The sequence below is a fragment of the Eublepharis macularius genome, chromosome 10 (assembly GCF_028583425.1).
Source record: "Eublepharis macularius isolate TG4126 chromosome 10, MPM_Emac_v1.0, whole genome shotgun sequence".
NCBI classification, from domain to species: Eukaryota; Metazoa; Chordata; class Lepidosauria; order Squamata; family Eublepharidae; genus Eublepharis; species Eublepharis macularius.
In genome coordinates this window covers 41,415,903-41,442,507 of record NC_072799.1, presented here as the reverse complement: position 1 = coordinate 41,442,507, position 26,605 = coordinate 41,415,903, and the positions used below count along the sequence as shown (strand labels likewise).

General features: G+C 39.5%; 1 protein-coding gene across 1 annotated transcript in view; it reads right to left on the bottom strand.

Annotated features, from left to right (window-relative positions):
* The window catches only part of FAT4 (FAT atypical cadherin 4), a 152,979-nt gene that overhangs the window by 47,858 nt on the left and 78,516 nt on the right, over positions 1 to 26,605 (bottom strand). The window contains exons 4-8 of the mRNA XM_054989845.1: positions 25,151 to 25,501; positions 17,658 to 18,580; positions 16,957 to 17,131; positions 3,238 to 3,418; positions 682 to 932 (exon numbers count right to left, since the gene is read on the bottom strand). Of these exons, the coding sequence (XP_054845820.1) occupies positions 682 to 932; positions 3,238 to 3,418; positions 16,957 to 17,131; positions 17,658 to 18,580; positions 25,151 to 25,501 (1,881 nt within the window). The remainder of the gene's footprint in view (positions 1 to 681; positions 933 to 3,237; positions 3,419 to 16,956; positions 17,132 to 17,657; positions 18,581 to 25,150; positions 25,502 to 26,605) is intronic.

The following is a 26,605-nucleotide window of genomic DNA, read 5'->3' as shown; positions in this document are numbered from 1 at the left end:
GCCCATTAATCCAAGCCTGTGTCTGTCTCATTCTTCCGGCTGGGGTTGCAATGTATATTTTATTAGTTTATTAGTTTGTTAAATTAAGTTTGAAAAAGAATAAAAATATGAAACAAAGAAAATAAAAATCAGCAGATTAAAACTATCTTCCTCGTTAAAAATAAATAAAACTATATGAACTATTCATTAAAAAAGAGCAATGAAACATTCATGTCCCATGCTCAATCTTGTTTTGATCCTTAATTTTACAACATCCCAGTTAATAAGTCTGACAATGTCTTTAAAAGACTTAGGTTATAGAAAGTCTCCAAAGGGAGGCTGATTCACAGCTGTGGTGTAACCACAAAAATCCACTGTCCACTAGAATCACAAGGAATACGATATATAGAAAGCATAGCCAAAAAAGTGTTTTAGCTATTTCAATGCATTCCAAATATTTTACTGAGTAGTTCATACACTCAAAATGATTTACAAATTGTTGGTGCTCAATTAAGGTGGCATTTTCTTATAGCAGTTCCAGGGCACTTGGCTGTATGAAGTCTGTCAGTCTGTTTTCTCATAGTAACATTCTCTTCTGCACATATTAAAATCTCAGTACTCATTACAATAACATTGCGGAGCTACCTTGGATAATCATTACACTGTTGAAACTGCCAGAAAATGATGAAGTCATTAGCTTACCTGAACTTGTAGGTGATGGAATATGAGTGACGTAAGGATGATGCTGAAATTTAGGGGGATTATCATTGACATCAGCAAGAGCGACAAGAACACTTGTGGAGCTGGAAAGAGCCTGCGGCAAGCCACCATCTTTGGCCATAATGATCAAAGTGTAATTCTCCTTAGTCTCTCGGTCCAACAAAGCACTTGTGATTATCTGACCAGTAGAAGGGTTGATTGTGAACTGAGCATTTCCACCACTAAGGCTGTAGCTATATAAAAATAAGAGGAGACACAGTACCTCTCTCAGTGTGAAATATATTAATTTACTATATACTATAGTACAAATTTTATATCCTAAAAATAAAGAACAATTGCAATCCATCCATGTACTATTACTAAGGAAATCTGAGCATAAACAAACAAATAAATGAGGTTGCCATCCTGGTAAGATTCATTTCTGTGCATAACTAGGGGTATGACTGCAGCTTAAATGAATATACTGAGATATTTTGTTTTAATCCTAGTGATGATTTCTGATAATATGTTCTCCCTCCAATGTATTTTATTAACCAGAAGACAGGAACTAGCTCATTTATCTGTAGCTGCATAACAGTAATCTTCAACTCTGCCCAAACAGCAGCATTATTTTTGAAATGTAGATCCATATGATATAGGTTTTGGCCTAAGCCATCAATATCTGATCAGATCTTCTAAAGGTGATTGCACAGAATACAAATAAGTACACTAAGCTCTATAGTTATTTGTGCTGGAGATCTGTTTAGAGATGTGATGGGAGATGGAAAAATTTGGGGGAGCACTGAAAAAATAACCTCCTGGGAAATATTTTATTTTTGGAATAAGTGAAATAGTACAAAATGTGTACCATTAAAAAATCTGAGTTCTTTTAAAATTTTTCCAACAGAAAAAATCAAGGGAATTCTTGGAAAAAAAAACTTCTATGAAATTCCTTTTTCCTTTTCAAAATGAGTGAAATGCTTTTTAAGACAATGTGTGTAGTATGAAGAATTTAGTTAAAATGTGTAGTATGAAAAATGTTATTTAAGACAGTATACAGTGTTAGATAATGAGAATGCCTATGTATACCGTGGACATTTACAATATATTTTTAGGCAATATATTTTGTTTGCAAACAGTATCAAAAAAAGCAAAAACCAAAATTTGGGTATACCCAAAATAACACTGAAAATTATGTTAATGCTGCGGACCTGATAGTCAAGAAAAGGAGGGGGTGGTGAAAAGTAACAGAAGGCGGAGGCAAGGAAGAGGGGGAAGGTGATGAGAAGGGAGCTGGAAGCAGCAGTGGGGTAGGGATAGGAATTTGGAGCTAGCTGAAAGGAGGAGGGGATAAAAATGATATTTCCCCCCACCATCACATGATTCTTTACTGGTCCCATTCTCATAGTGTACTAGATGCAAAATGGGATATGGGTAAGTTAATGAAAAAGATCCTCCCCCCAAAGGCCAGTTTTGGAAAGCTGCCACCTGTATAGTGTATAGTGGGTCACAAAAGTACATGTTGCATTTTATCTGAAATTCTGTCATTTATAATCATAAATAAAATGACATTTATAATGTCATTTATAATCATTTACCATATATCTAGCATGTTGGCTTGTGCCAATTTAGCTGCTGGGGGCTGAATACTATTAAGAGGGAATGAATTGTCCCTGTCTTATCTCTTCCTGCCCATCTCTGCATCTGGTAATATCGGCAGTGACTGGCACAGTAGTTGAGGCGAGCAAATTATCCAGCCCACCTCCTACTGGAGGGGGAGTTGTCCCCTTTGGCTCTGCTGTCCCCTTAACAGCTGCCACCCTGTTCCACGGGATTTGAAGACTGGGTTGTGTGATCTGAGAAGCTGTGTATTGAGAAGTTGTGATATCTGAATCTAAAATGTTGATGGTTTTATTTATTATGATTGTTGTTTTTATCTTCATCTGTTTTGCTTAATGTTGTTATCCACTCTGAGTCTATTTATGGGGAGATCGGGCTACAAATGTAATAAAATAAATAAATAAATAAATAAATAAATAAATAAATAAATAAATAAATAAATAAATAAATAAATAAAATAGTTGTGATTGACCCACGTCTTCTGGGTCACTTTGCAATGTTTGTCAAGTGCCATAGGTTGGAATTCTCCTCAGCAGGATAACAGCCTAAATTTGAAAACTAGATTAAAAGTAGCAATTGTATATATTAAGGCTTAACAAAAGAGTTCAGTGCAACACTAAAACTATATTAAATCAATTTTTCTCATGACTTGCAAAAATAGACAAGCTACCACGGCAAAACATTATGTAGATGTTTAGGACCTAATATATAAATGCTTCTATAATTTGGGTAGTAACTCTCCAATTCATGTTCTATTGTTCTGTCCTACTGTTTGGCTACTGTATTTTTTATCATCAATGTTGTACTTGAAGAAAATACAAAACAGATCACACCTTTGTACATATTTGTCCTTTATCCATATATACGGTTTTTGAAAGACAAATGGGGAAAACAGGTCCTAAAGTATAGCATTAATAGAACCATAAGCAAAGATCATACCTGATAATCGCATTCACTGATGCATCAGTGTCAGAGGAGTTTACAAGCAAAACATCTGTCCCTGTAGGCACATCCTCTGGAATGGTTGTGGAATACATATTAAAGGCAAATTTGGGGACATTATCATTGACATCATCTACTTTGACAGCAATAGTCCCGGTGCCAGTAAGGGCAGGACTTCCTGGGGAAATGAAAGAGATTTAAAATGCTAGAGGTTACAACATAACAATACTATTACTGGATATGCCACTCTTCATTTATTATCTCACACTTGAACATATCACAGTTTACAGAACTGAAAAGCCAAATCTCTGACAAGAACAAGGTCACACTTGTTTGTAAAGACAGTCATTATGAACTCAAAGTGTCACAGTAACAAGAACATTTTGAGCCTCATACAATCAAATAAAGATGTTTACAAAAAGAAATTTAACACAGTACACAAACCTTGATTGTAAGAACAGAGACTAAGTTGACAGCTAAAGTAGGTCAATGAGTGAGTGACTCTACTGTAAGTAAAAGTTGAGCCAAACATTACATGAGAGCCAGTTTGGTGTAGCGGTTAAGAGCGATGGGACTCTAATCTGGAAAACCGGGTTTGATTCCCCACTCCTCCACTTGTAGCTAGCTGGGTGACCTTGGGCCAGTCACAGCTCTCTGGAGCTCTTTCAGCCCCACCCACCTCACAGGGTTATTGTTGTGGGGATAATAATAACATACTTTATAAACCGCTCTGAGTGGGTGTTGTATGAAGGGCAGTATATAAATTGAATGTTGTTGTTACATTCATACATATATAACAAAATCAGGATGGCTGCTTTTGGAAGAGAAAAGCCACTCAAGATATTTCTCAGAGCACAGGAAAAGGGAATGCATAACCTTCTCCCCACTTGCTGATTTTCTTCCATGCAACCCCAAGATACTCCTCCCCATGGTCCCACAGACTTGCGCATGCAAAGGTCAGCACACATCTGGATGCCCACTGGATAGAAACCAAGGAAAGCAACTGCGAGGGGCTGACAGTACAAAAGGTGCAGACAGGAAAAAAGATTAAGTAAGACCCTCTTCCACTATCATATCCCATTCCACTTTGACCTTTCCAAAGAACATTTACCTAAAAAAAAAAAAGAAGCCATTCAGGTTTTGTTACATGTGTGTGTAAAGTGCTGTCAAGTTGCAGCCCATAAAGTTTTCAAGGCAAGACACAAAAAGAGAGGTGGTTTACCGGTTGTTTGCCTCTGTGTGAATTTCCTGGTGGTTTTCCCATCCAAGAACTAACAAGAGCTGACCCTGCTTAGGTACCATGATCTGACGAGATTAAGCTAGCCTGGACCATCCCGGTAAGGGCAGTCTAGGCTACATTGTTATATTAGTTTGCTTATAAAGTTTAGTTCTTCTATATACTCTACAGTCATACAACCAATCTGGGTCTTTCTGCTGTATTTAAGAATTGTATTTAGAAGCTCAGTCCAGCACCTAATCATCACCCAGAAGCTCAGTCCAGCACCTAATCATCACCCAGAACTTTTACAATTATGATCTAGTTTACAATTATGATCTATGCAGTAGTCAAGCCTACTGCACAGACTTGTACTATTAACAAAACTTTCTAGGTTTAGGGATTGATGCTGCACGTCTGAATGTGTCTTACTGCTTTTGATTTTAGAAAATAAATTATAAGACAACCATCCTTTACAAGGAATTCAGCTCACCCGGCTGCAGCATAGCTGCATAAGCTGGGAGCTGGCCTTTGCAGCCCCACCCGGAGGGAGAGACAGGCTCCCTTCTCAGGCATACAGGGCTTTGGCCGGGGGTGGAGCCAGGAGCCTTTTACAGGCAGCTCCACTTTCCCCGGATACAGTTGCTTCGCACACTCAGCCCACCCACATCACCCTGTCATAGTGCAGGATTTTTGCTGGCTGCTGTTTCCAGAGCCAGGTAGGAATTTTTTACCCTTTTCCCTGATTGGCTGTTGGGAAGGGGGTTTTTTTGCCTACATTGTACTGCTGGCAGAGGTTTGAGGTATTGGCCTGGGTGGTGCTGTTTTGGTTAGATTTCTGGCAGGAGAGTTTTGGGAATAGGGCGCGGGCCGGTGAGCACCCAGAGGCGCTTCCCCATGGGTGGGGAACAGGGTCTACCAACAGTGCGGTATGCTTGTTGACAGCTATCATAACACAGGCAGATGCCTGTGGAGATCCCCAGGGACAAGGCCTTCCCTCATGCTGTATGGCTGGGGCGTTAGGTGCTTGATGGGGGGATCCATTTGCCTAGCTGGCCGGGTGGCAGCCGTTCCAGGGATGGCCTACACCCGGGGCTGTGGGGCTCGCCCAGACAGGTCAAGGCGGAGGTCCAGGGGTGACCCCGTGGCTTGACCTGTACTGCTTAGTTAGCCTTTACCGTGGTTTTTGTTTATGGTCATCTTAATAAATGGCTTTTTAGTTCCAAGTCTGTGTCTGTCTCTTCATTCCAGCTGGGGTTGCAAACATGAACAGCCTTAATTAAAAATTAAAAACAGAATAGAAAACCCCATTTTCCAGTTCTAAAATACAGTTTTCCTCCTATGACTTGTTTCAACAAGAACATTTGCCCTTCTCAACAGACATTTCTAATGATTGATTCAATCTATGCAGAAGTAGCTACTTAGTACACATGGGTATTTTGATCCATTATTTATTAAAATATACTACACCTTTCCCTTGTAGCTCATGGAGGCTTAACCGTCTAAATTTAAAATATCCATCAATAATGATAAAGAGATGTGTGCATCTGTATGTCTATGGCTGGCATAACTCATAGAAAATAAAGTTAGAACTTTCAAAAATGGTCATCAGCTTCAGGATGAAGTTGCATTTGTAGTGGCCAAGATTACCTCCAGAACATTCTTCTGCTATTTGCAGCGGAAGCGATGGTTTATTCACTAGACGCCAGGTAGGCAGAAGTAGCACTGACAGGGACAGTAGAGAATATTATCTCCTTTGGTTTCTTAACAAAACAAACGACAACCCAAATGCAATACATTTTTACATCCAGGCATCCTAACTTACTTCTTTTAAAGAATAGTTCTTTGTTTGTGCAACATAATATATTAAAAATACTTATCATTAAAGGAGAACAAAGGGTCAAATGCTGCTTTTAGCATTAACCAGCAGAGCACTGGGGGCAGAGCCCCATAGAACTATTTGCAAGCAGAGTGAGTTATCGGTAGGGTTGTCAGCCTCCACGTAGTAGCTGGAGATATCCCAGAATTACAACTGATCTCCAGGCCATAGAGATCAGTTCCCTGGAGATGATGGCTGGTTTGGAAGTTCCTCCCCTCCCCAAACTCCAGGCTTCACCCTCCGAATCTCCATGAACTTCTCAACCTGGAGCTGGCAACCCTAGCTATGGAGATGGTAAAAAGAGTAAGTACAGTCTGGCCACCAGTTATACATTAAAAGTAAATAAACCCACAACCCGAAAATGTCTACACCTCAGTCAAACTCCATTAAAGCCCTAGAAAATAAAACAGCCTTACAGTGCTCTCTTCTTAGGTGATTGCCACTAGACATGGGCACGAACCAGAAAAAAACCAAACCATGGGGTTCGTGGTTTATGGGGTTTCCACGAACCACGAACTGGCATGGAACTGGCCCAGTTATGAACCAGTTCATGGGGTTTAAATGCCCCTTTCCAGCAGGTAAAGGGGCATTTAATCATTTAAAGGGCCCTTTCCTGCCCATTGCAAGGGGCAAGACCCTTTAAACTATAAGAGGACAGGCGGCAGGGGGGATTCCCCCCCTCACCGACTGCCAGCTGATAGTTTAAAGGGACCTGCCGCTTGCAAGTGGCAGGGCCCTTTAAACGGCCCAACCCCCAGCCCCCAATCCCAGGCAAATCCCCAGCCCCAGTGCCTCACCCCCCCTAGCCCCAGCCCCCACTTACCTTCCCTCTGATGCTGGGGTGGTGGAGGCCTTCCCTCTGCTCCCGCGCAGCAGAGGAGAAGGCCAAAAATGCCCTTTCTGCCCCTCAAATGGCAGCTGCGGCTGCCATTTGAGGGGCAGAAAGGCTTTTTTCAGTTTCCTCTTTTGTACTGTGCGCCCGTAGGGCAGTGGCGGAGGAGGAAAAGGACCCTAGGAGAAAAGGGGCCCGCCCACCCCTCAAATGGCAGCTGCGGGTCTGCAGGGCAGTAGAGGAGGCCTCTACCACCCCAGCATCAGAGAGAAGGTAAGTGGGGGGCTGGGGCGGGGCTGAGGGGCTGGGGCTGAGGGGGATCCCCCCTGCCACCTGCCAGCTGATAGTTTAAAGGGACCTGCCTCTTGCAAGTGGCAGGAAAAGTTTAAATGGCCATTTCCCCCGGGTAAATGGCCACTTAACATGGCCCTTTAATACGAACCAAATGAACCGGTAGTCCAGTTCGTGGAAGTTCATTGAAACGAGCTTCCACAAAACCTGGTTCATGAACCCTGAACTGGGCTGGTTCGTGGGTTTTTTGGTTCGTATTTAGGTTCGTGCCCATCTCTAATTGCCTCCACTTAAAACCAATGAGTTCTGATAGACTGATAAATAGACACATAGGTAGATAGACAGACAGACTTTGAGTGTAGGGATAGTCCGACAATGGCAGCAAGAGGGCCATAACTCGTGCAACATATGGGTCCTTCAGATATGTGGGCCATGAAAGTCCATGTATGATAAACCAGTGCCTTAAATTAAACTTGGAAACAAACTTGCAGCAAAAGTAGCTGTTTTAAAACAAGCAAGATGTTTTCCCATTGGCTAGCCCCTGACCATAACTGACTCCTGCATTCTGAACCAGTTTCTGGGTTACCTTCAAAGACAGTCCCATGCAGAGTCCAACCACAAGGTTACAAAAGCACAAGTTAGCATAACTAGCCAAGACTAAGAAATGGAGGAGCTGGAGAAGCAAATGCAACTGATAGAAAGTACTGATGGACACTGCTACTGCACCAACCTGCTTTTGAAACAGCAAGTCTGAGTCCATAAGCATTCCCAAGCTCTTAACCTGTTCCACAAAATGCTGATTCCATACAAAGCATGTGAGTTGATAATTCCACCAAAGCATCAGACTTTCTGGCAAGCATCACCTCTGTTTTGTCTGGATTCAGTTTCTGCTTGTTCTGGCTTAGCCACTTGACCACAGCCTCAAAGCACTGTTTCAGAACTGCCAGATACATATAGAAGCTGTGATAACAAAATATAGAGCTGGTTGTCACCTGCACATTGATGACATCCATCCTTTGACAGTCTCATTCAAGGGCTTCATATGTATAGGGCAGGCTAAAATAACCAAACTGTCAATACAAAAGAATTTCTCACATATTCTATCTTGATGCGTCATAATCATCTTAACAACGTAGGGCTCTTGTTTTTCTGCATTCATACCTGATTCAGAGTACGATAGAAGAGACTTGTATAAAAGCGTATAAACAGAGTTTTACATGAGGATAAATATGGGTAGTGCATAGGTTCGGCCTTATCAGTTTCCTTCTGTGCCTCAAGCTAATGCACATACAGTACCTGTTTATATAGTCCCACTGAGGATCTGGATTAAAAAACTGAAAATGAATGCTACAACTATATCTTCATATAGTTACACTGAGTTACACAGAAACAATACCTGTACATTTTGGGTTGAATCCTGCTAGCATTTTTACTTAATCTCACCCATTTCCCCTCACTACATCCCCTATCCCATATAGCTTTTGAACATGCAGGCCCCATGATCAATCTTTTTGGTGGTCAAAGACTTTCCCTTTTCACCAGCAGTTAGATTTAGCCATTCATCCGGCTAAATTCCTTAACATACAGAAATGGGAGGCCAGTATGTGTTTTTCATGTTGGTCAAACTTGTTACTAAATCAATGTAATCAAACGATAGTATTTGAAAGAATGAAGGTATCACTTCCATCAGGCAAAAACTAAAATTAAATGCATGAAAATAGTGGTATACTAGAAATTGTGCAGCAGAGACTGCAAGCAAGCAAATAAATGAAAAATGTAAAGTAAATAATTAAAATGTATTACTTAAACTGTCAAAGAACCCTAATTTATGTGCGCCTTGTAAATTAAATATGTCATTATCCTAACACACAGTAGCAACTTGAAATGTATGGAATTTTTGCTCAACTGAAATCTGTTGCTTTGCAACAAAGCTGGAGTCAAACAGCAACTGAATAGAGCCTCAGAGTGGAAGTTATGTGCTACTACAAAGGTTTAACTTTTCCATGGAGTAAACAAGGCTTTTGCAGATGAGAGACTAATATTTCAAAATATACTGCAAATCAGATGGACTCATATGCACATTGCTGTGATTATAAATTTGTTAAAACATTATCAGTGATGATACAACAGCAATAAACACCATGGTTTAGCACAATAGCAACCCCACAAACAATCTATTTTCCTCTGAAATATAAACTAAAATTTCCATCCTACGCTCAATTACTGCTGCACAAGTCACATTGATCTCTGAAAAAAGTATGGAAACAGAATGCAGAACTGAAGTATTAATAAATAAATAAATGCTAAAGGTATATAATATATACATGTAAGACCTAGTCAGTGATGCACAGTTTTAGTCAGTGTATAGACATATGTAGAACACATCTTGCGTTTTGTATACAAAGCTCTACAGACTTCGAAAAGGTCACCTCTCCCCCCTCTTTCTGCTGGAATTGAGTTCAGGCTGCCATTGAACAAAAACACTGATGAGAAAAATTCTGCTTTTATTGCAGACTATGTGGGTCCCAATCCTGCTCAAACTTCAGTGTTCTTTTTTTCCCCACATGCACAGCAGTTGGCCCACAGTCTAGATCAAAAGTTATTAAGCTACACCAGTCACTGTGACATTTTTGATAAAAGGCTGAGTGTCACATGGTGGTTTGGTTGAACAGCATGTCTAGAATTCAGGTATTTGTAGTAACCTAAAAACAGAGCACAAATGCTCTAAACTGAGGGAGCAATCTTAAACAGACCAACTCAGTAGTCTTAACTTTTATTCAATGGGGTGTGTTCTTAGTATTGAAGCCTAAAGTGTCCTACGCAGAGTTGCTACAGTCTAAGTCCACTGAAGTTAATGGACTTAGACTAGAGTAACTCTGTAAGAGATTGCACTGTTAGTGATCTAGACGTGTGGTGGCATGCTAAAAATGGACAGTTCCATGAGGCTAGCCACTATTTATGAATGGCTTGCAGTTTGTGCTACTGAACAGTTTCTTAATGAAATATAGTAGTTGGTTAACAGTTGGTTTAAAGTTTCTTCTTAGATTTCAACTGTCAAGCATGATAAGCTCAAGAAATGGGATCTCTAGTAACCTACTAATTACTTTGTCAGAACACTATCCAGGCCCTAAACTTTGAAAGCAAAAATTACATTGGTTAATCCAAATCCTTGGAAAGTTCGTTCTGCAATTCAGCATGAAATTCATGCTATGAACAGGATGTATATCAGATCATCTCTTTCTACAGTAAAGCTGTCATTCAGATGTATGAAGTGATAACTACCTATAAATTGTTGTTGATATGACCCATATTGTACAGTGCCTGACTACAGCCATATGATTTTTATTTTTGATGTTATATCTCCTTTCAAAATCTGAAGTCAAGTTAATATAAGCTTTAAAGTGATACTAAAAATATGTCTTACTGCATTTAGAGGGTCAAGTACAGACTATAATTCACTTCACAGGCACAGGAATGAGAAACCTACACGGACTGTGTCAGTTTCATGCAGATTTTTGATTTGCCATGCCCTTAAATACTTGTATGATCTGTGGGCTCAATATGCACATCTTTATGTGCAGTATGATATTCTCTTTATGACCTTCAAGACTGTGGTTTTTAAAGAGCAAGCTATTTTTTAAAGAAAACATTTTATATTCTTTAAAAATCATTAACTCTTTGAAAAGTTATAGTTGTCAAAAGAAAATGCCAGAAAATCTGGTTCCTTGAGGATCGTTAAATTAATCTTACCCCTTAATAACTTCAGCGTAACCCACAGTAAGCTGCCTTTATTTTGTTATTTAATTATATTTTTAAACACCCTGTTCTTGGAGATTAACCTACAGGATAAGCATTCCTTGCCATATGGTCATGTTTTACTGCCCTCATCCTAGTAATTAAGTTTTCCAAATTTGTAGTCTTGGAGTTGAAGAAGTAATGAGTAGTATTTTGTATATAGCACACTGGGTTTAATGGAAAAGTTGTAACTCAAGAAATTTATTCCACGCAGCACTAGCATGTACGATTACAGTCATTTACCTCTATGACAATGTTCCATAAAGGTCATAATGATACAGCATGATCATTAGTGGCGTGCAAAACAAAATTCCCAAGCAAAAGATATACAAGGAAATCACTGTTTTGAATCATTGCCTTGATTCTCTGGAATGGTAACACAAATTCAAGATGCTTGCAACAATGAAACCCCCTCTCTGAATTTTTTTTTCAAGTTATGATGCTTACCAGCCATGCAGCACAAGCACATTTTATGAAAATGGTATCTCTTCCTTCCAATCAGATCCTTGCAAGGGAAGAGTACAGAGCATGCCCAGTCAATTCCATGCTGCAGAGAGCTGCCATTTTCCTTCACCCCTCCTCGGTTGGTGAAAGAGTTTTTTTCACTCTGAAAGTAGAAAGCCTGGGCTTGTTCAGGAGTCTGTAGAATTTAAATTCTTTCTCCAATTTGCTTGACCCTTGGGGTTATTTGAAGGAAAGGCAGAAGACATTCTGCAGCATTTCTGGTGACATTTGGTTGAAAAACAATGAATCCAGTCCCCCTCAAGTTGCATTGGCTCCCAGGGAATAATGGATGTACAATTACAATGCCTGGGATGAGGCTTGTTCAGGGGCATGAAGAACTTAAACCCTTTCTCCAATTTGCTTGATATCTGGGGCGTGTGGTTCTTTGAAAGTCAGAGGGGCCTCCTGGATGCCTCCCTATCAATGGAGGCCCAGGTCACAGCAGTTGCCAGGTCTGCGTTTTACTATCTCCTTCAGCTCAGGCAACTTGCTCCCTATCTGGCGGCCCACAACCTAGCTACAGTGATCCATGCAACCGTCATCTCCAGGCTGGATTACTGTAATTTGCTCTGTGTTGGGCTATCCTTGGGCCTGTTCTGGAAGCTACAGCTGGTCAAAAATTCAGCGGCACATATCCTAACTGGCGCACCATTCCGGATGCACATTACACCTGTTCTGCACCAGCTGCATTGGCTCTAGGTGGAATTCTGGATCAGGTTCAAGGTTTGAGTCTTAATCTTTAAGGCTCTAAGTGCACTGAGACCAACATACCTGTGGGATCATCACTCACTCTATGTTCCCTAGAAAATGTTCTGTTCAGAAGAAAAACAGCTGCTGCTGATCCCTGGCCCCAAGGAGATTTGCCTTGCCTCAACCAGGGTCAGCTGCCTCAGACCCCTGAATAGATTTCCCATTGAAAATAATGGTCCCGAAGAAAACAAACACAGATTTGACTCCTTAACTGGTTATATCCTACCTGTAAATAAGCAATCAGGGTAAAAAATGTTCCCCCAAAATCCAGATCACAAATTAAAATGAAAATTGTCTTAGTACACATCCCTAATAATCATACTGCATTAAGCAAGAAGGCAAAATGTTTAGTGATTTGATAGTCTGCACTATTTTATTTCTACAATAAAGGGGATGCGATAAAAATTAATCCGACAACAAGTACAATAATAGGTCCAAAATTAACCAGCTGTATAATTAATAACAATAACAAAAAAATTACAGCAATAAATCAACAGCAATTTAAACAAGGACCAAAGGAAAAATGAAATCACAGACTGCAATAACAGTCCTCCAAGAAGCAGTCAAAATATACTATAGAGCTGTTGGTATAAATGCCCAGAAGACAGAGAAAATCACACATCAAAAACTCAGATAAAAAAGGACAGTATGCCCCAAATCTACAAAGCTGGGGGCAGGGGGGGGGAACAGTACTAGGAAAATATTCCATAAATGGACCACAACCACAACCACAGAGAGGCTCTCTCTGTGGCAGTCCTCCAGTGATGTTCCTTGCATAATGTTCTCAATTAATAGGCATGTTTACATGGGAGAAAGCTATTCTTCAGAGATCCTGATCTCAGACTGTTTCCCACATTGGAAATGCAAGATACTCAAAGATATAGTTCAATAGTTACATACAGGAATACTCTAGAACCAAAGAGAGATCCTAGATACTGACACATTTAACATAAATACAAAACACAATCAGTAATGAAGTTCTGCCAGCTGAGTAAGAGCATTTTGGAAAACAAGAACTGGATATGTGAGATTCTGCCACATACCCCCCCTCCATTTTCTGAGGCTTCTCCTACCATACAGTGCTCTTTTGTCATCCAGCTTGGGGGTGGAGAGAGCCGTCAAGTCATAGCTGACTTATTGAGACCTCTGGTAGAGTTTTCATGGCAAGACACTAACAGAGGTGGTTTGCCATTGCCTGCCTCTGCAACTCTGGTCTTCACTGGGCAGCTCCCATACAATAAGTAATCCAGGCTGACCCTGCCTAGCTTCTGAGATTGGATGAGCTCAGGCTTGCCTGATATATCCAGGGCATCTATAGTATGTAAGAAATGCGACATCTATAGTATGTAAGAGAGATGAAAGGACTATAAGAACCATTTTTTGTTCTATCCAATGAAATGACAAAAGTCATGGATATTGCTGAATAGTAATACTGTTAAATAGAATAGACAGAGAAAGAGTAGTGCTTTAGGCAAACTATTTTGCAAAATAAATCCAAACATTTGAGTTTATACAGAACTCTTTAAAAGGCAATAAGTAGTTTGAAGACCACAGCTTGGAATGCAAAGGGGAAAAAAATAGAATAGCTTTGTGAAATATATAATTTGCCAAACCACTTAGGGCAACATAGCTAAAGTATGACAAAAGAATCAAGATTCTGAAACTGCCTGCTTTTGGTTTTATGTAAGCCTATAAAGCTATGCCAGTAAAGCAGACTGGCTACAGATGTAACTCTTCTCCAGAGAACAAAACATATACGCATCATCAATTTAAAAGCAAAACTGCAAGTGGGAATATCAAAAAGTAAGTACAAAGACATGATACAAATTCCACTTTAGATATATTCATCTAATCTGGCTAGAAGTTTCATTAAAATCCATCAAATAATGACAAAAAAACCCCTTGGAAGTTACAGCATTTTGGATGTAGCAATGTTTCAGGTAACAGGTCATTTTGCTCCACAAATGGAGGAGCTGGGGAAGAAAACATAATCTACTCAGTCAGTAGGCCAGGCCAGAGCAGCTAGTAAGGATCCAAATGTGATACTCCATAGTCAGGCAATTAATAAAACAAAGGACAGAAGCCAACATTTTTGCAGAAAAATGTTCAAAAAGACAAAGAAGTTATGATAAATGCTGCTGCTTTAGCTGATGGCATGCTGCCATTTGATTATCCTTGAGTTTCAACATATATTTTTTTTTTTTTGTAAAAGGAAAATCACTACCTTCATTGTTCTTCCTGAAAAAAAGGGGGGGGTGCTAACAAAGTAATAATTTATGCTTTAGGAGACGCATAACATATTCAAATGATCAAATGTCACTTTTCTGGACTGAATGCAAGAGGGCTTGGGATAGCAATCTAAATACTATCATGTAATTTTGAAGTTCATAATTTGCCTGCCATCATTTTACTCATTTATTAATCACATCTTTTCTGTAGTAGAATACCTCTAATTTAGGAACAAAAAAAAGATGTTCTTAGTCCTATTCAACCTGATTCTGAATCTGAACTAACAGAAAAGCCTTGAGTTATGGTTCCAATCCCATGTTTTTCATTGTATGTTTGTGCAATGCATGATTGGCCCTTAGCCTTAATCACCATCTCAGGCACTTGTAGCATAGGGGGAGGGGGTGTCAAACCATGTTAACCTGCAGTCATTATCAACTGTGCAAAGAAGTGCTAAGAAACTTCTTTCCTGAACAGATTCTGTTCTGATTTAGCTTTTCTTACACTACTAAGAAGCACAACAAACTTAGAATGATGTATGAAAAACCAAATATGAGCTGAATCTTGCATATTTTGGTGGTGACTCATAACCATCTCAATACAGCATTGATGTGGCTAAGTCGCAGCCTGTGCTCTGTTTTTCCAACAGATGCAGAAGCTGAGGACCCTAATGGGAAGTGCATATTAAGACAGCTATTTTTTAAAAAAAATGTTTATACATGAAAATAAGATGGTGAAGGACTACCTATGGAACAGAAAGAACAGCTATTTTGTCTACTTCTTCTCCTCACTGCAATTGCCCTATTGCATGTTTTTTGTACACGTGTCCCCCAGCTTCAAACACTGCCATTTTAGGACTCATGGGAAGCCACTGGGTGAAGAAAAGGGGGGGGGAATCTACCTTGCCCTGGTAATCAAGTTTTCTTTAAGAGCCACTGCCCACAACCACACCTGCTTGTAGAGCCCATCATTACAAGAAGCTTATGGTTACTATTTTATTTACTTACTTACATAATTTATACTCCACCTTTCTTCCCAGCGGGGACACAAAGTAGTGTACATCATTCTCCTCCCTTCCATTTTTTCTTCACAACAACCCTGTGAGGTGGGTTAGACTAAGAGTAGGTGACTGGCCCAAGGTCACCAGCAAGCTTCCATGGCACAGTAGAGGTTCCAAGCTGGGTCTCCTAGGTCCTAGTCTGACACTCTAACGACTATAAAAATGTCTCTCACATGATGAGCAAATGGCTACCATGTTTGGAAGGCTCATGAAAAGGAACTCTCAGTCAAGATCAACGGCAAGATCATACAGTCAAGCCTAACATATTCACAAGGCAGTCTTATTTGCCTCTGTTTGCCACTAAGCCACATTTTATTGAAACCTTGAAGAAAAAGTATTACAAATTTTTGATGGAGTCAATATGAGATGGTTAACTCCAATTTCTATACAAATTATAAGCAGCACGGATGCAGCAAATGGCAAAAAATGTCAAAGTAATTAAAATACTTTCCTTTATACGGAGTTTTATTTTTCTATAATTTCGTGCCAAGTTAAAATTTAGACCATATAAAAGGAAAGACAATGTGTAAAATGACAATTGCTTTGTTGATAATCATCAAATGTAATTTTTCCCCACCAGCGATAAAAACCAAAGTCCACAAAGTAATATTGTTTATGATCAGAGAACATATGTATGAATATAAATTTTTTGACAAGCTGCTTTTTTTCAAGATTTTGACATGTACAAGGTAATGGAGAAGTACTTCCACACTGTTAGTTGAAAACTGCAAAATATATACTGAAAACAGAAGAAATGTATAGTAGGCATTAAATAAATATTTTTAAGTGAAACCGAGGTACTGTGCACTGTAAACAGTGATCACAGTCTTACATAGGAAGCAATCCTTAGTCCTTTTAGTAAGAGGATCCAGAGGGGTGGGAGACAGTTGGGAAGATCAGTATCTGTATCAACAGAAACACCTCTAAGCGCTGATGGCAGGAATAACAAGTCAATACAACATAATGGTTAAAGTCAAACTTTTAAATCCAAAAATAAAAACCTAGGTATTTTTCATTTTGACATTTGTCTCAGGGGAAGGAGGATTTCACTTCTGGGGTATGTATGATTCACCTTCTGAATTCAGAAGAGCATATGCCTTGTGCTTTTACAAACAGCAATATGTTTCCATGAAAGTGCAGCAGGGCTCCTCAGTCTGATTTACCTGAATCTGCTGCTGTGATCAGCATGACATACTGTTCTTTTTTTTCTCGGTCCAGGCTCTTTATAAGGCTGAGCTCCCCAGTGGCTGAAAGTGTAAAGGTGCCATCTTCTTTTCCACCAACAAGGAGATAGGTCAATTTGCTATTTAGACCTTGGTCATCATCTCTTGCTACAACCTAAAGAAGAAACGAAGTACAACACAGAAGTTAATAGTATGCCTTTCTGTCTAGTTTCCACACAATTGTATCTTATGTAAGCAGGCAGAAGCAGCCTTGTGGTCGATGGGGGGGGGGATCTACCCAAACAAAAAACCCTCAAACAGTACAAGAACATAATACACAGCTAACCACTTCTTTAAAAACTACCAATTAAATTTGTTTTCAGCAAGCTGCTGATGTCAATGCAATACTGAATGCAGCTTCCCTAATTTGACAAAGAGGCATGCATCCATATGAAAAAAATCAATGACACTTCATTAAGTTAGCAATAACATTCTGCAAAAGGAAGATGAAAAATAGAGAAAATGAGAGAATTTACAAAAATCAAGATAAAAGTCTGTCTAATCTACACACAATTAACTGGCAAGGGATATCAGAGTTGCACAGCTCAAGCCATTATACTTGTCTTTTAATTGTACAGAAATTGCATAGCATGTAGTTAAAGTTAATAGAACTTTGTATCCATTACTTTAAATGCACTAACCTGAAGAATGACCTTTGGCAACATTTCCATATTTTCTGGGACATTTACAGAATAGGGAGAAAGCTCAAATGTAGGGACATAATCATTAACATCCGTCAAAATAATACTGACAGTAGTAGTATCAATCCGTGGGCTGCTTCCCCGATCAGCTGACTGAACTGTTAATGAATAGGAAGATTTTTTTTCACGGTCCAAAGATTTCGCTACTGTTATTACTCCAGTGACGGAGTCAATCCGGAACTCATTATTATTATTTCCACTGACGATAGCATAGCGAACTTGTCCATTGGAACCCTCATCTCCATCTTCCGCATATACCTGGACCACATCTGTCCCTGTTAGAGTATTTTCCAAAATCTCAATTTTGTATAATTTTTCAGCAAAAATGGGGTTATTATCATTGATATCAAGGACTATTACAATTATATCAGCAGATGAAGAAAGAGATGGCTGTCCTTTGTCTGTAGCAATTATAGTCAAGGTATAATTAGAAAGTGTTTCTCTGTCAAGTTCTCCAGTGAGCCTTACTTCTCCATCAATAGTACCAATGCTGAACTTGTTTTCCAAATGATTTAGCAGATTATATTCAATGTAGCTATTTGGACCACTATCTGGGTCAGTTGCTTGGGCTTTGAATACAATGGTGTCAATAGCAGTATTCTCTGGGATATAGGTTAGCTTAGGAGAGATAAAGCTTGGAGGGTTATCATTCACATCGAGCAGAATAATAGATACTTGGGTTGTGCTTGTGTATCTGGAGCTTGGAAGAGAAGCCATATCATGAACTTGAACAATCAGGCTGTAGAAAGATTGGCTTTCACGATCCAATGGCTTCTTGATGCTTAAAACTCCACTGTTGTCGATATTAAATTGGCCCAGGCTATCTCCAGAAGTAATACTGTAAGACAACTGTGAATTAGTACCTGAAAAACATGCCCCCCAAAAAGAGATTTAATCAGTCTAATCATAATGAACATAAAGCAAGGGAGTTATCAGAACATTAAAGAGACTGAAGGACATATAAACTATAGAAGCAGATTACTAAAGTGATAGCAATTTATTTCATCAATGGAAAAGCAGATTCTATCAGCTCTCGCACGATGGGGATTCATTCTATTTTATTCTTGGTATTTTGCTCCAAAAGACTTCCATCAAATTTTATGGACCTTGAGAATCATCAGCACCCAAGGGATAAAGAAAGAACTTCATGGCCCTCTCCAGAGATCACTGGTGGGGGAGGGGCACAAAAAAACACAGACCTCCATGACACTGCACATTGGAATTCTCATAAACAGGATTCAGTCCCGTGAGACTGGGGCAGTGGAGAACCATGATTTGAATACAAAAAGCATCCTAGTGGGATTTCACAAATGCAATACAGATTGCAATTAGGAAAAAAAACCCCAAATTCTGCACATCCTGATTTCAGTGGAGTTTAAACTGTCTAGCTCTATATAATGTTATAGTAAAGTAGCAACCTATACATAGTACACATCAAGAAAAATATATGCCACGAGTTTAAAAACCAGGGATCTATTCTTTTTGCATTATTCATTGTACAGGAATGCCAACATCTATTACTTTCCCCTACCATACATTAATGGGTAAGACCTTACACCACTAAATAAATAATGTGGAAATTCTATCTGCCTAATTTTCAAAGAAGTTGAGGCTTGCTTTTACTGGATTTCTATTTTCTAGCATGTCCTTCCTAAACTTTCAATTTTTCACTTTGTAGAAGCTATTGATACAATTGAATGCTTTGCTTTGTGTGCCAGTTTTCTCAGTAACATTCTAAGGGATAAATTAAGTGTTGTAATGCATTAATGGCTGCTATTTATTGTTCTAAAATGAGAGGTTATATAATTTTAATGTCTATATGATCCAAGATGAAATAATGCTTCTGCATATATTCCTGCCACAAACACATATTAGTGCACGTTTTTTGCTCTATAAATGTACCTTATATTTAATATGACTAACAAAAATGCCCATGGTATGTTACAGAAACAAAGACAAGCCACATAATAATATTGGCCTGCATCCTGTCACATTAGGCAAAAGACTGAAGCCTTCTTACAGCCTAAGGAGTCGTCTTCAATTTAAGTGGTACTTCCACTGGCAGAAGAGCCATTTAAGGGAAGGCTCCCAAGGTTAGAAGGTGGCTTCAAATTTACTCAGTGAAGTGGTAGGATACATATCACTATATTTATGAACTAGCAATTTATTTATTGGTAGGAATTTTGCCATTAATTTGAACGGATTAACTCTGAATCCATTATACTGCTGTTGAGGCAGTGAAGATTATGTTTGACTGAGCTGGTGTGACAGCTTAAAATATTTAGATGTTCAAAGCATTTAAACAGTTTGCCATTCAGCTCTTGTTAGGCAAAGGAAAGTTGTCATTTTAGCTGGCAATAATCATCATGCTGGGGTTGGATAAGGAGAAAGTTGGGGAGGCAGAAACCCTAAAGATTAAGGAGCCCTCAGCAAGAAATAATGGTAAATGTGAAGAATGAGGTTTGACAGAAAGTGCCAAAGAGACAAAGAATTTGGATGAGGGAAAGGGATTCCGAAGAAACTTCACAGCACTTAAGAGAAAGAAGAAATGGCATATAGAGGAAAAATGAAGGAATACTAATGAGACTAGAGAAAGGATGGCTAAAACAAGATGATACAAAATAGGCATTGGGGTGAAAGCAGAGATACCTCTGAATTTTACAAGCTTGTTTCAATTTTGTATCTCCTTTATTTTGGCCAGTGTTCTGTATCCTTATACTAATTTTTTCCTGTCAATTGTACACAATTTTCAATATTAATTGTGCATCAATAAATCAGTATTATGCATACGTACATATATATGTATGTATATTGTATAAATTGCATCAAAGAAACAAGGGACTCATCAATACCAGCGATGGAAATGGGCAGACTGAAGCCATTCACAATGACAAGGGGTGGCGGGGGGGGGGGATACAAATGAAGAGAAGCATATCCATCCATTCCTTATTGAAAAACTGAACTGAAAAAAAAAAGAGTTGAGGAAAATGTAGGGCTGGGGCAAACTGCATTTGCATCAAGATGAAAAAAGAGTCACATTGACATGGGTTGCAGAATATAGAGTCCAGATCCTGATGGGGGAGTTCTGTTCATGGCAGAATCTAGTGTCAACTGCCTACCCCAGGGGTGGTGGTGACAGATCTGAATTTCAATCAGCCATTGTTTGGCTTCAAAACAACGCTATTTCTATGTTCACTTCAGTAGTTTTATTTCCCATGCTGTTCCCAGAATGCTAGTCTTGCATTAAGCTGCATTTAAGTGGACAGCCACTTCACAGTTAACATTATATAATATACTTAAAATGAGGCATAAAGCAGTCAGTCATACCTAATTTCGTATCATCATGCCTATTCTCTGAATCTCTAAGAGTCAAACAAAAACATTTCAGCTCTCGAAAGACCACTTAACAAAAAATGAGAGAAAAATAATAGAGAACAGGTTGTGTGGTAGTTGAAAATGTTCTTAACAGGTCAATACCGCTGTCAGCTTTTAAATGCTGTTTTAATGTTTTAAAAGTTTTTAATGTCTTGATATTTACTGCCTTGGGGACCCAACTGGGTGGAAAGGTAGCATAGAAATGTTTTAAATAAAAGATATAAGGCATGTAGGGACAGTAACAGAAGTTAGGACCCCTTTCACACTCATGGGTTAATGCACCATTTTCGAGGAGTCACCATGATTGCAGCAGACTCAGCTCAGCATCCGTGTGTTTTACACTGTCCGAGAAGTTTTGAATTGGTGTCCTGTGTTTTGTTTCACACTCACTTTGAAGCCTCGGTTTTGTTGTAGGCTTTGAAATTCACATCACTCTTTTTGAAAAAAAGTTTGCACGTGCATTGTAACAAACCCCACCTCTCCTATGCACATCAATACTGCATCTCTGTGCAGTCAATTTTGCACCCTAACTTTTCATGTTTGAAAATAGCGCTGAGGGGTGTTGAGAGCTGATTGTCTCTGCCCAGCAAAAGGTCTGGTATTGATTGTTGGTTCTGTTGAGCTTGCAACAGTGTCATTCCTGCTGTGATGGACTCAGCTTCAGATGCTGAGATTTTCAGAAGTGAACGTATGATTGACATGTTTCCTCCCCCCTCCCCCCCCCCCCGCATGGGGCCAGCCTGAAATGGGGCAGTTGGGGATGGAATGTTGGGGAAGCAGTCAGTTGGAGCTGGAGAGAAAAAGAGAGTGAAAGGGAGTTGGAGCCTGGCGTTAGACCAGAGGTCAGCCAGAAAATCCTCTGTGAGAGGAAATAAAGTTTGTGAAACACTTTTAGTCCTAGGACTAAAGTGGGGAAAACCAGTACTAACTCCTACTTAGACTCAAGAGATCTGGGGATTATAGAGGACCAAGGAAGTGGGTAGAGAGGAACAGGGTTATAGCTCATAACTATAACGCCTGCCCAGTATCTAGGAAGGGTTTGTCTCAGTGGAGCACCCATAAGGTCTGGAGAGGAGGGAAAGTTGTGCTGTGTCTGTGCTTTAAAAGGGAAACATTTGTGAAGCAGTGTCAACCTCTGAAAGAAGCCAGCAACCTAGTGTTATACCAAGTGTTTTGTGCCTCACACCAGTGAAGTTCCTGTACAAAAAACCTTCCTGTTTCTTCACTTCAAACACCTGCCTACCTGCCTTTTGACTTTAACCTACTGTAAATAAACCTTCGGTTACCTTTTGAACCTCCCCAAGCCTCGTGTGCCAGTTTCTGCTAAAGGGAAGCGCAAACCCTTGATCTGTTCCCTACTAAGACTTGGCTGGGTAACCATTTTTAATAATCCTTAAGGGTGGGACAAGAATGAAAGTTGAAGCTTAACATCAACCATGCTACCAGAGGCTTCCCAGCCCAGTATACAGCTTCATAGGCTTTAAGAGGAGAAATTTTACCTCAGGGTAGGGGAAGGTCAGCCTAAGCCTAAGCTGGACGTGGGTTTGTGGCACCTGGCTTCAGTTTAGTGTTTTTACATTGGTTCTGTTCAGATTCTGTGGTTTGGGGTTGGTTCCGTTGTGCTTGCATAGACCTTGAGTTCTGCCTGCCTGGGTTGTTGAAGTGACAGTTTCTATCAGGAAAAAGCAGGGGAAGGCATTAGGGCCCTTTCCAGGGACTTTGAGAGAAGCCAAGTTTAGCAGCAGTCACCCGGTGACCTGTTACTATGCAACTTGCATTACTCATCCTGACCAGATTGCTTGCTGCTGTTCAAAAGCAGTCCCCCCACCCAACCCGCAGACCAGTGTGATGAAGTTGCCAGAGTTTCAGACTAGGATATAGGAGAGTCAGGTTTGAATCCCTGCTCTGCCATGAAAGGTTGCTGGCTGACCTCGGGCCAACCTCTCACTCTCACCTAACCTACCTCAATGGAGGAGAGGAGAATGATGTAAGCTGCTTTCAGTCTCCATTGTGGAGAAAGCTGGAATATAAATGAAATGAATAAATAATACATATAGCTGAAAGTGATGGAGCAGATAATAGGTAGTCTGCCAGAAGGAGGGAAAGGGGAAATAGTGTGGAGAAGGGATGCAAGGTAAGGTGAGGCATTCCCTGCAAGTCCTTGCTGGTTCCTCACCACACAACTGAGCCCTGTTCAGCCGCAATTTTCTCTGGAAGAGGCTGCCAGGGAGAAGGGAAAGTGAGAAAGCTGAAAATGGGGCAGATAATGCTATGTTGGCTGGTAGGTGGCAAAAGGGGAGAGGATATGGAGAATGCCAGGGAAGGGAAATAAAAAAATAGTAAAGGAGAAGAAAATGAGATATCCCTCTTGCATGTCCTTGCAGTACTCCAGCAAGTACACACACAGGTGCTTTTCTTGCCATTATATAAGAAGAAAATACTCAGTCTGGAGGTAAAATCCAACTGTATGAAAAAGTTGGTTTCTTTTCCCTTTTGGATTAACAATGAGAAATTCTTGCCTGCACATGTCTGTAAACATGAAGTGATGAAAAAGGAGCTAAAATGTTAACAGAATGTTTAGTTGCTGCGCTATAGTTGGTTACTATGAGTGAATAGCAAAAGCCAGAGGAGATGTTGTTTCCTTTCAGTTATCATGAAATCAAGTTATAAAACTGACTGATATTATTTCTCATGCAAGCATTTCCCTGTATTTTGGCATCAGTTTCAGGTCCTAGTAAAACCCTTTGCTTGAAATTTGCATATTTAAAAAAATGTATGGGGAATTTGAGCTTTTTAATGACACCATGCATTTCAACTTTAAAGCAGACACAAACTGTATTAGATATGATTTGTTTGTTTGTTCAAGGGTTGAAAGCTATAGTTAATTCTCTCTGATGTCCAAATATAATGCCAGTTTCTATATATAAAGAATCTCAAACTGACGTTAATACTATTGTTTTCAGGAGACATATTAAACAGGAAAGTGACAATAGGTACTTTGTTTCTGAACTGTCATTTTATCTTTATAATCCCTAATACTAGAATAACAGGAAATTAGCCAGATTCATTCTTAGAAGTTTCACAAATCCACTTCCATATAAATATATGCTATACATATATATGTAAGATATGGGAGAATAATCTGCACTGAGTCATTTGCAATGCAATCTTATGCAGAATTACTACAGTCTAAGTCCCTTAATTTTAACGGTCTTAGAATTAGAGGTGGGCACGAACTGGGGGGGAAATGAGCCATGCGGTTCATGGTTCATCCTGTTTCACAAACCACGAACTTTCACAAACTTGCCCCAGTTCGTGAACTAGTTTGTGGTTTGTGGCGTTTAAATGCCTCTTTCCATGCCTCTGCGAAGTGGCACAGAAAAGGGCATTTCACCCCCGCTGGCTTGAATCAGGTGCTTGGCAGGGAGATCCCTGACCAGCAGCTGATCCGGGGGTAGAATGCCCCTTTCCCTGCTGCTGTGCAGTGGTAGGAAAAGGGGCATTTCACCCCTGCAGGCTTGGATCAGCTGCTTGTTGGGGAGATCCCCGACAAGCAGCTTATCTGGGGGTGGAAATGTCCCTTTTCCTTCTGCTGTGCAGCAGCGCAGAAAGGGGTATTGAAGTTTAACATGAACCAAATGAACCAGCAGACCAGTTTGTGGAAGATCGTGGAAAACAGGCTTCCACGAACCGCTGGTTTACAAAGCACAAACCAGCCCAGTTCTTGACAAACTTTAGTTCATTTTGCGGTTCGTGCCCATTTCTACTTAGAATAATTCTGCATACAATGGCATGGAATGGAAAGTGATCGATCTAGTTTTTAAAAACATGCAGAAATAGGATCACACATTCCTGAACATTTCTTACACCTGTATTCCAGATCATTAAGGCCAATACTTATTATGAAATGTATTATATATTGCACATATATATATTGCATTTGATAATAATTACTTCTGATAATAATTTTCCATTTAGGGGAATTATATGCATTTTGTGCTAACAAAGGTATAAACATATAAATATAGCCTACAATGCACACACAAAAAACGGCATACCATCATCGGCGTCAGTAACATTGAAAATAAAGATAGTGGAGCCTGGAGGAAGATTCTCCATCAGAGATGTGCTGTATGAGGCCATGTTGAATATGGGTGGATTATCATTCACATCTAGTATGTTGAAATAAACCCTGTCAGTTGTGAATTGTCCACCTCCATCTTCTGCACGAACTGTAAGTATGTAATATTGCTGTACTTCATAGTCCAACGTACAAGTCAGGTTAAAAACTCCAGTGACTGGATTTAGGAAAAATGTCCCATCTCCATCGTCTTCACTCACAGTGTATGTGATTTCTCCATTCACACCTGAATCTTCATCAGTAGCTAAGATGGCTGCCACCAAAGAACCTAGAGCATAATTAAGAAAAATGTTAAGAAAGCAAAACAGATTTTCCCATGAACCTGTTCTAGATAACTTCAGACAATTCCTTTCTGTACAACTCAGATATTTACAGCACCTACTTATATAAAATCTATTTATATTAAAGCCTTATATTTCGCAGAAATACTAACCAGTGAAGTCGTCCCATTAATTTTAATGAGAAACTTAAGTACATCATAATATCTCCCATAATAGAAATGGGACTTGAATACAGTCTAATTGCGTGGCCAATTTGTGTACCAGTCCCTTACTTATTCATATTCAACTATATGTCCTGCTGCCCATTTATAAGGAGAGTTACTGAAATCATTCAACTAAATCTGAGAATTGATTTTCTTTTTATTAAAGAAATATATTAGTAGTTTACACACACATACCGCTATATATAGTTGTTAATAACAATTTTCAAAACTCTCAAAACCACACCTAAAAGAGTTATTATGCATGTAGGTAAACACACACATACCCAAACACTCAATTTTGCACTGATAGAGTCCACTTCTGGTCCAAGTCCCTACCTCCCAGGGGAAAGTAGTGAATTGGGAAGAAAAGGACCAGTAATCAGTATATTAGCATCCTTTTACAGACAGAAATTTGGAGAGAAAGTAGGTTGAGATAACTGAGCTTTTTAGAATCGAAGAGAACACTCCTAAGCAGGTCTACCCAGAGTCCTATTGAAGTATATTCAATGGGAAAGTATTCTTAGGATGACACTGTTAACTGTTAAAGGACATGACTTAAGTATAAGACCTTGAATCCATCCAGATGATAATTTTATCACATCCTGATCTGTGATAAAATTAAACTGTGATAAAAAAAATTCTTACCACTTAAGTAGGAAGAGAACTCATTTCAGGATTGCTTGTTCATCTACATGGGCTTCAAGTAGAACATCAATGAAGCAGTTGAACACAAGCCTCCGATATTCAACCCATTATTAATATGTAAGATGAAGTGACTGAAAAACTAAAATTCTTCTAGCATATTCATATCCAGAAGTATGGAAAAGAGGAAAGCCCAGGGGAAGGAAAGAAAATATAAACTGAATCCCAAATTTCTACTCTGCTTCA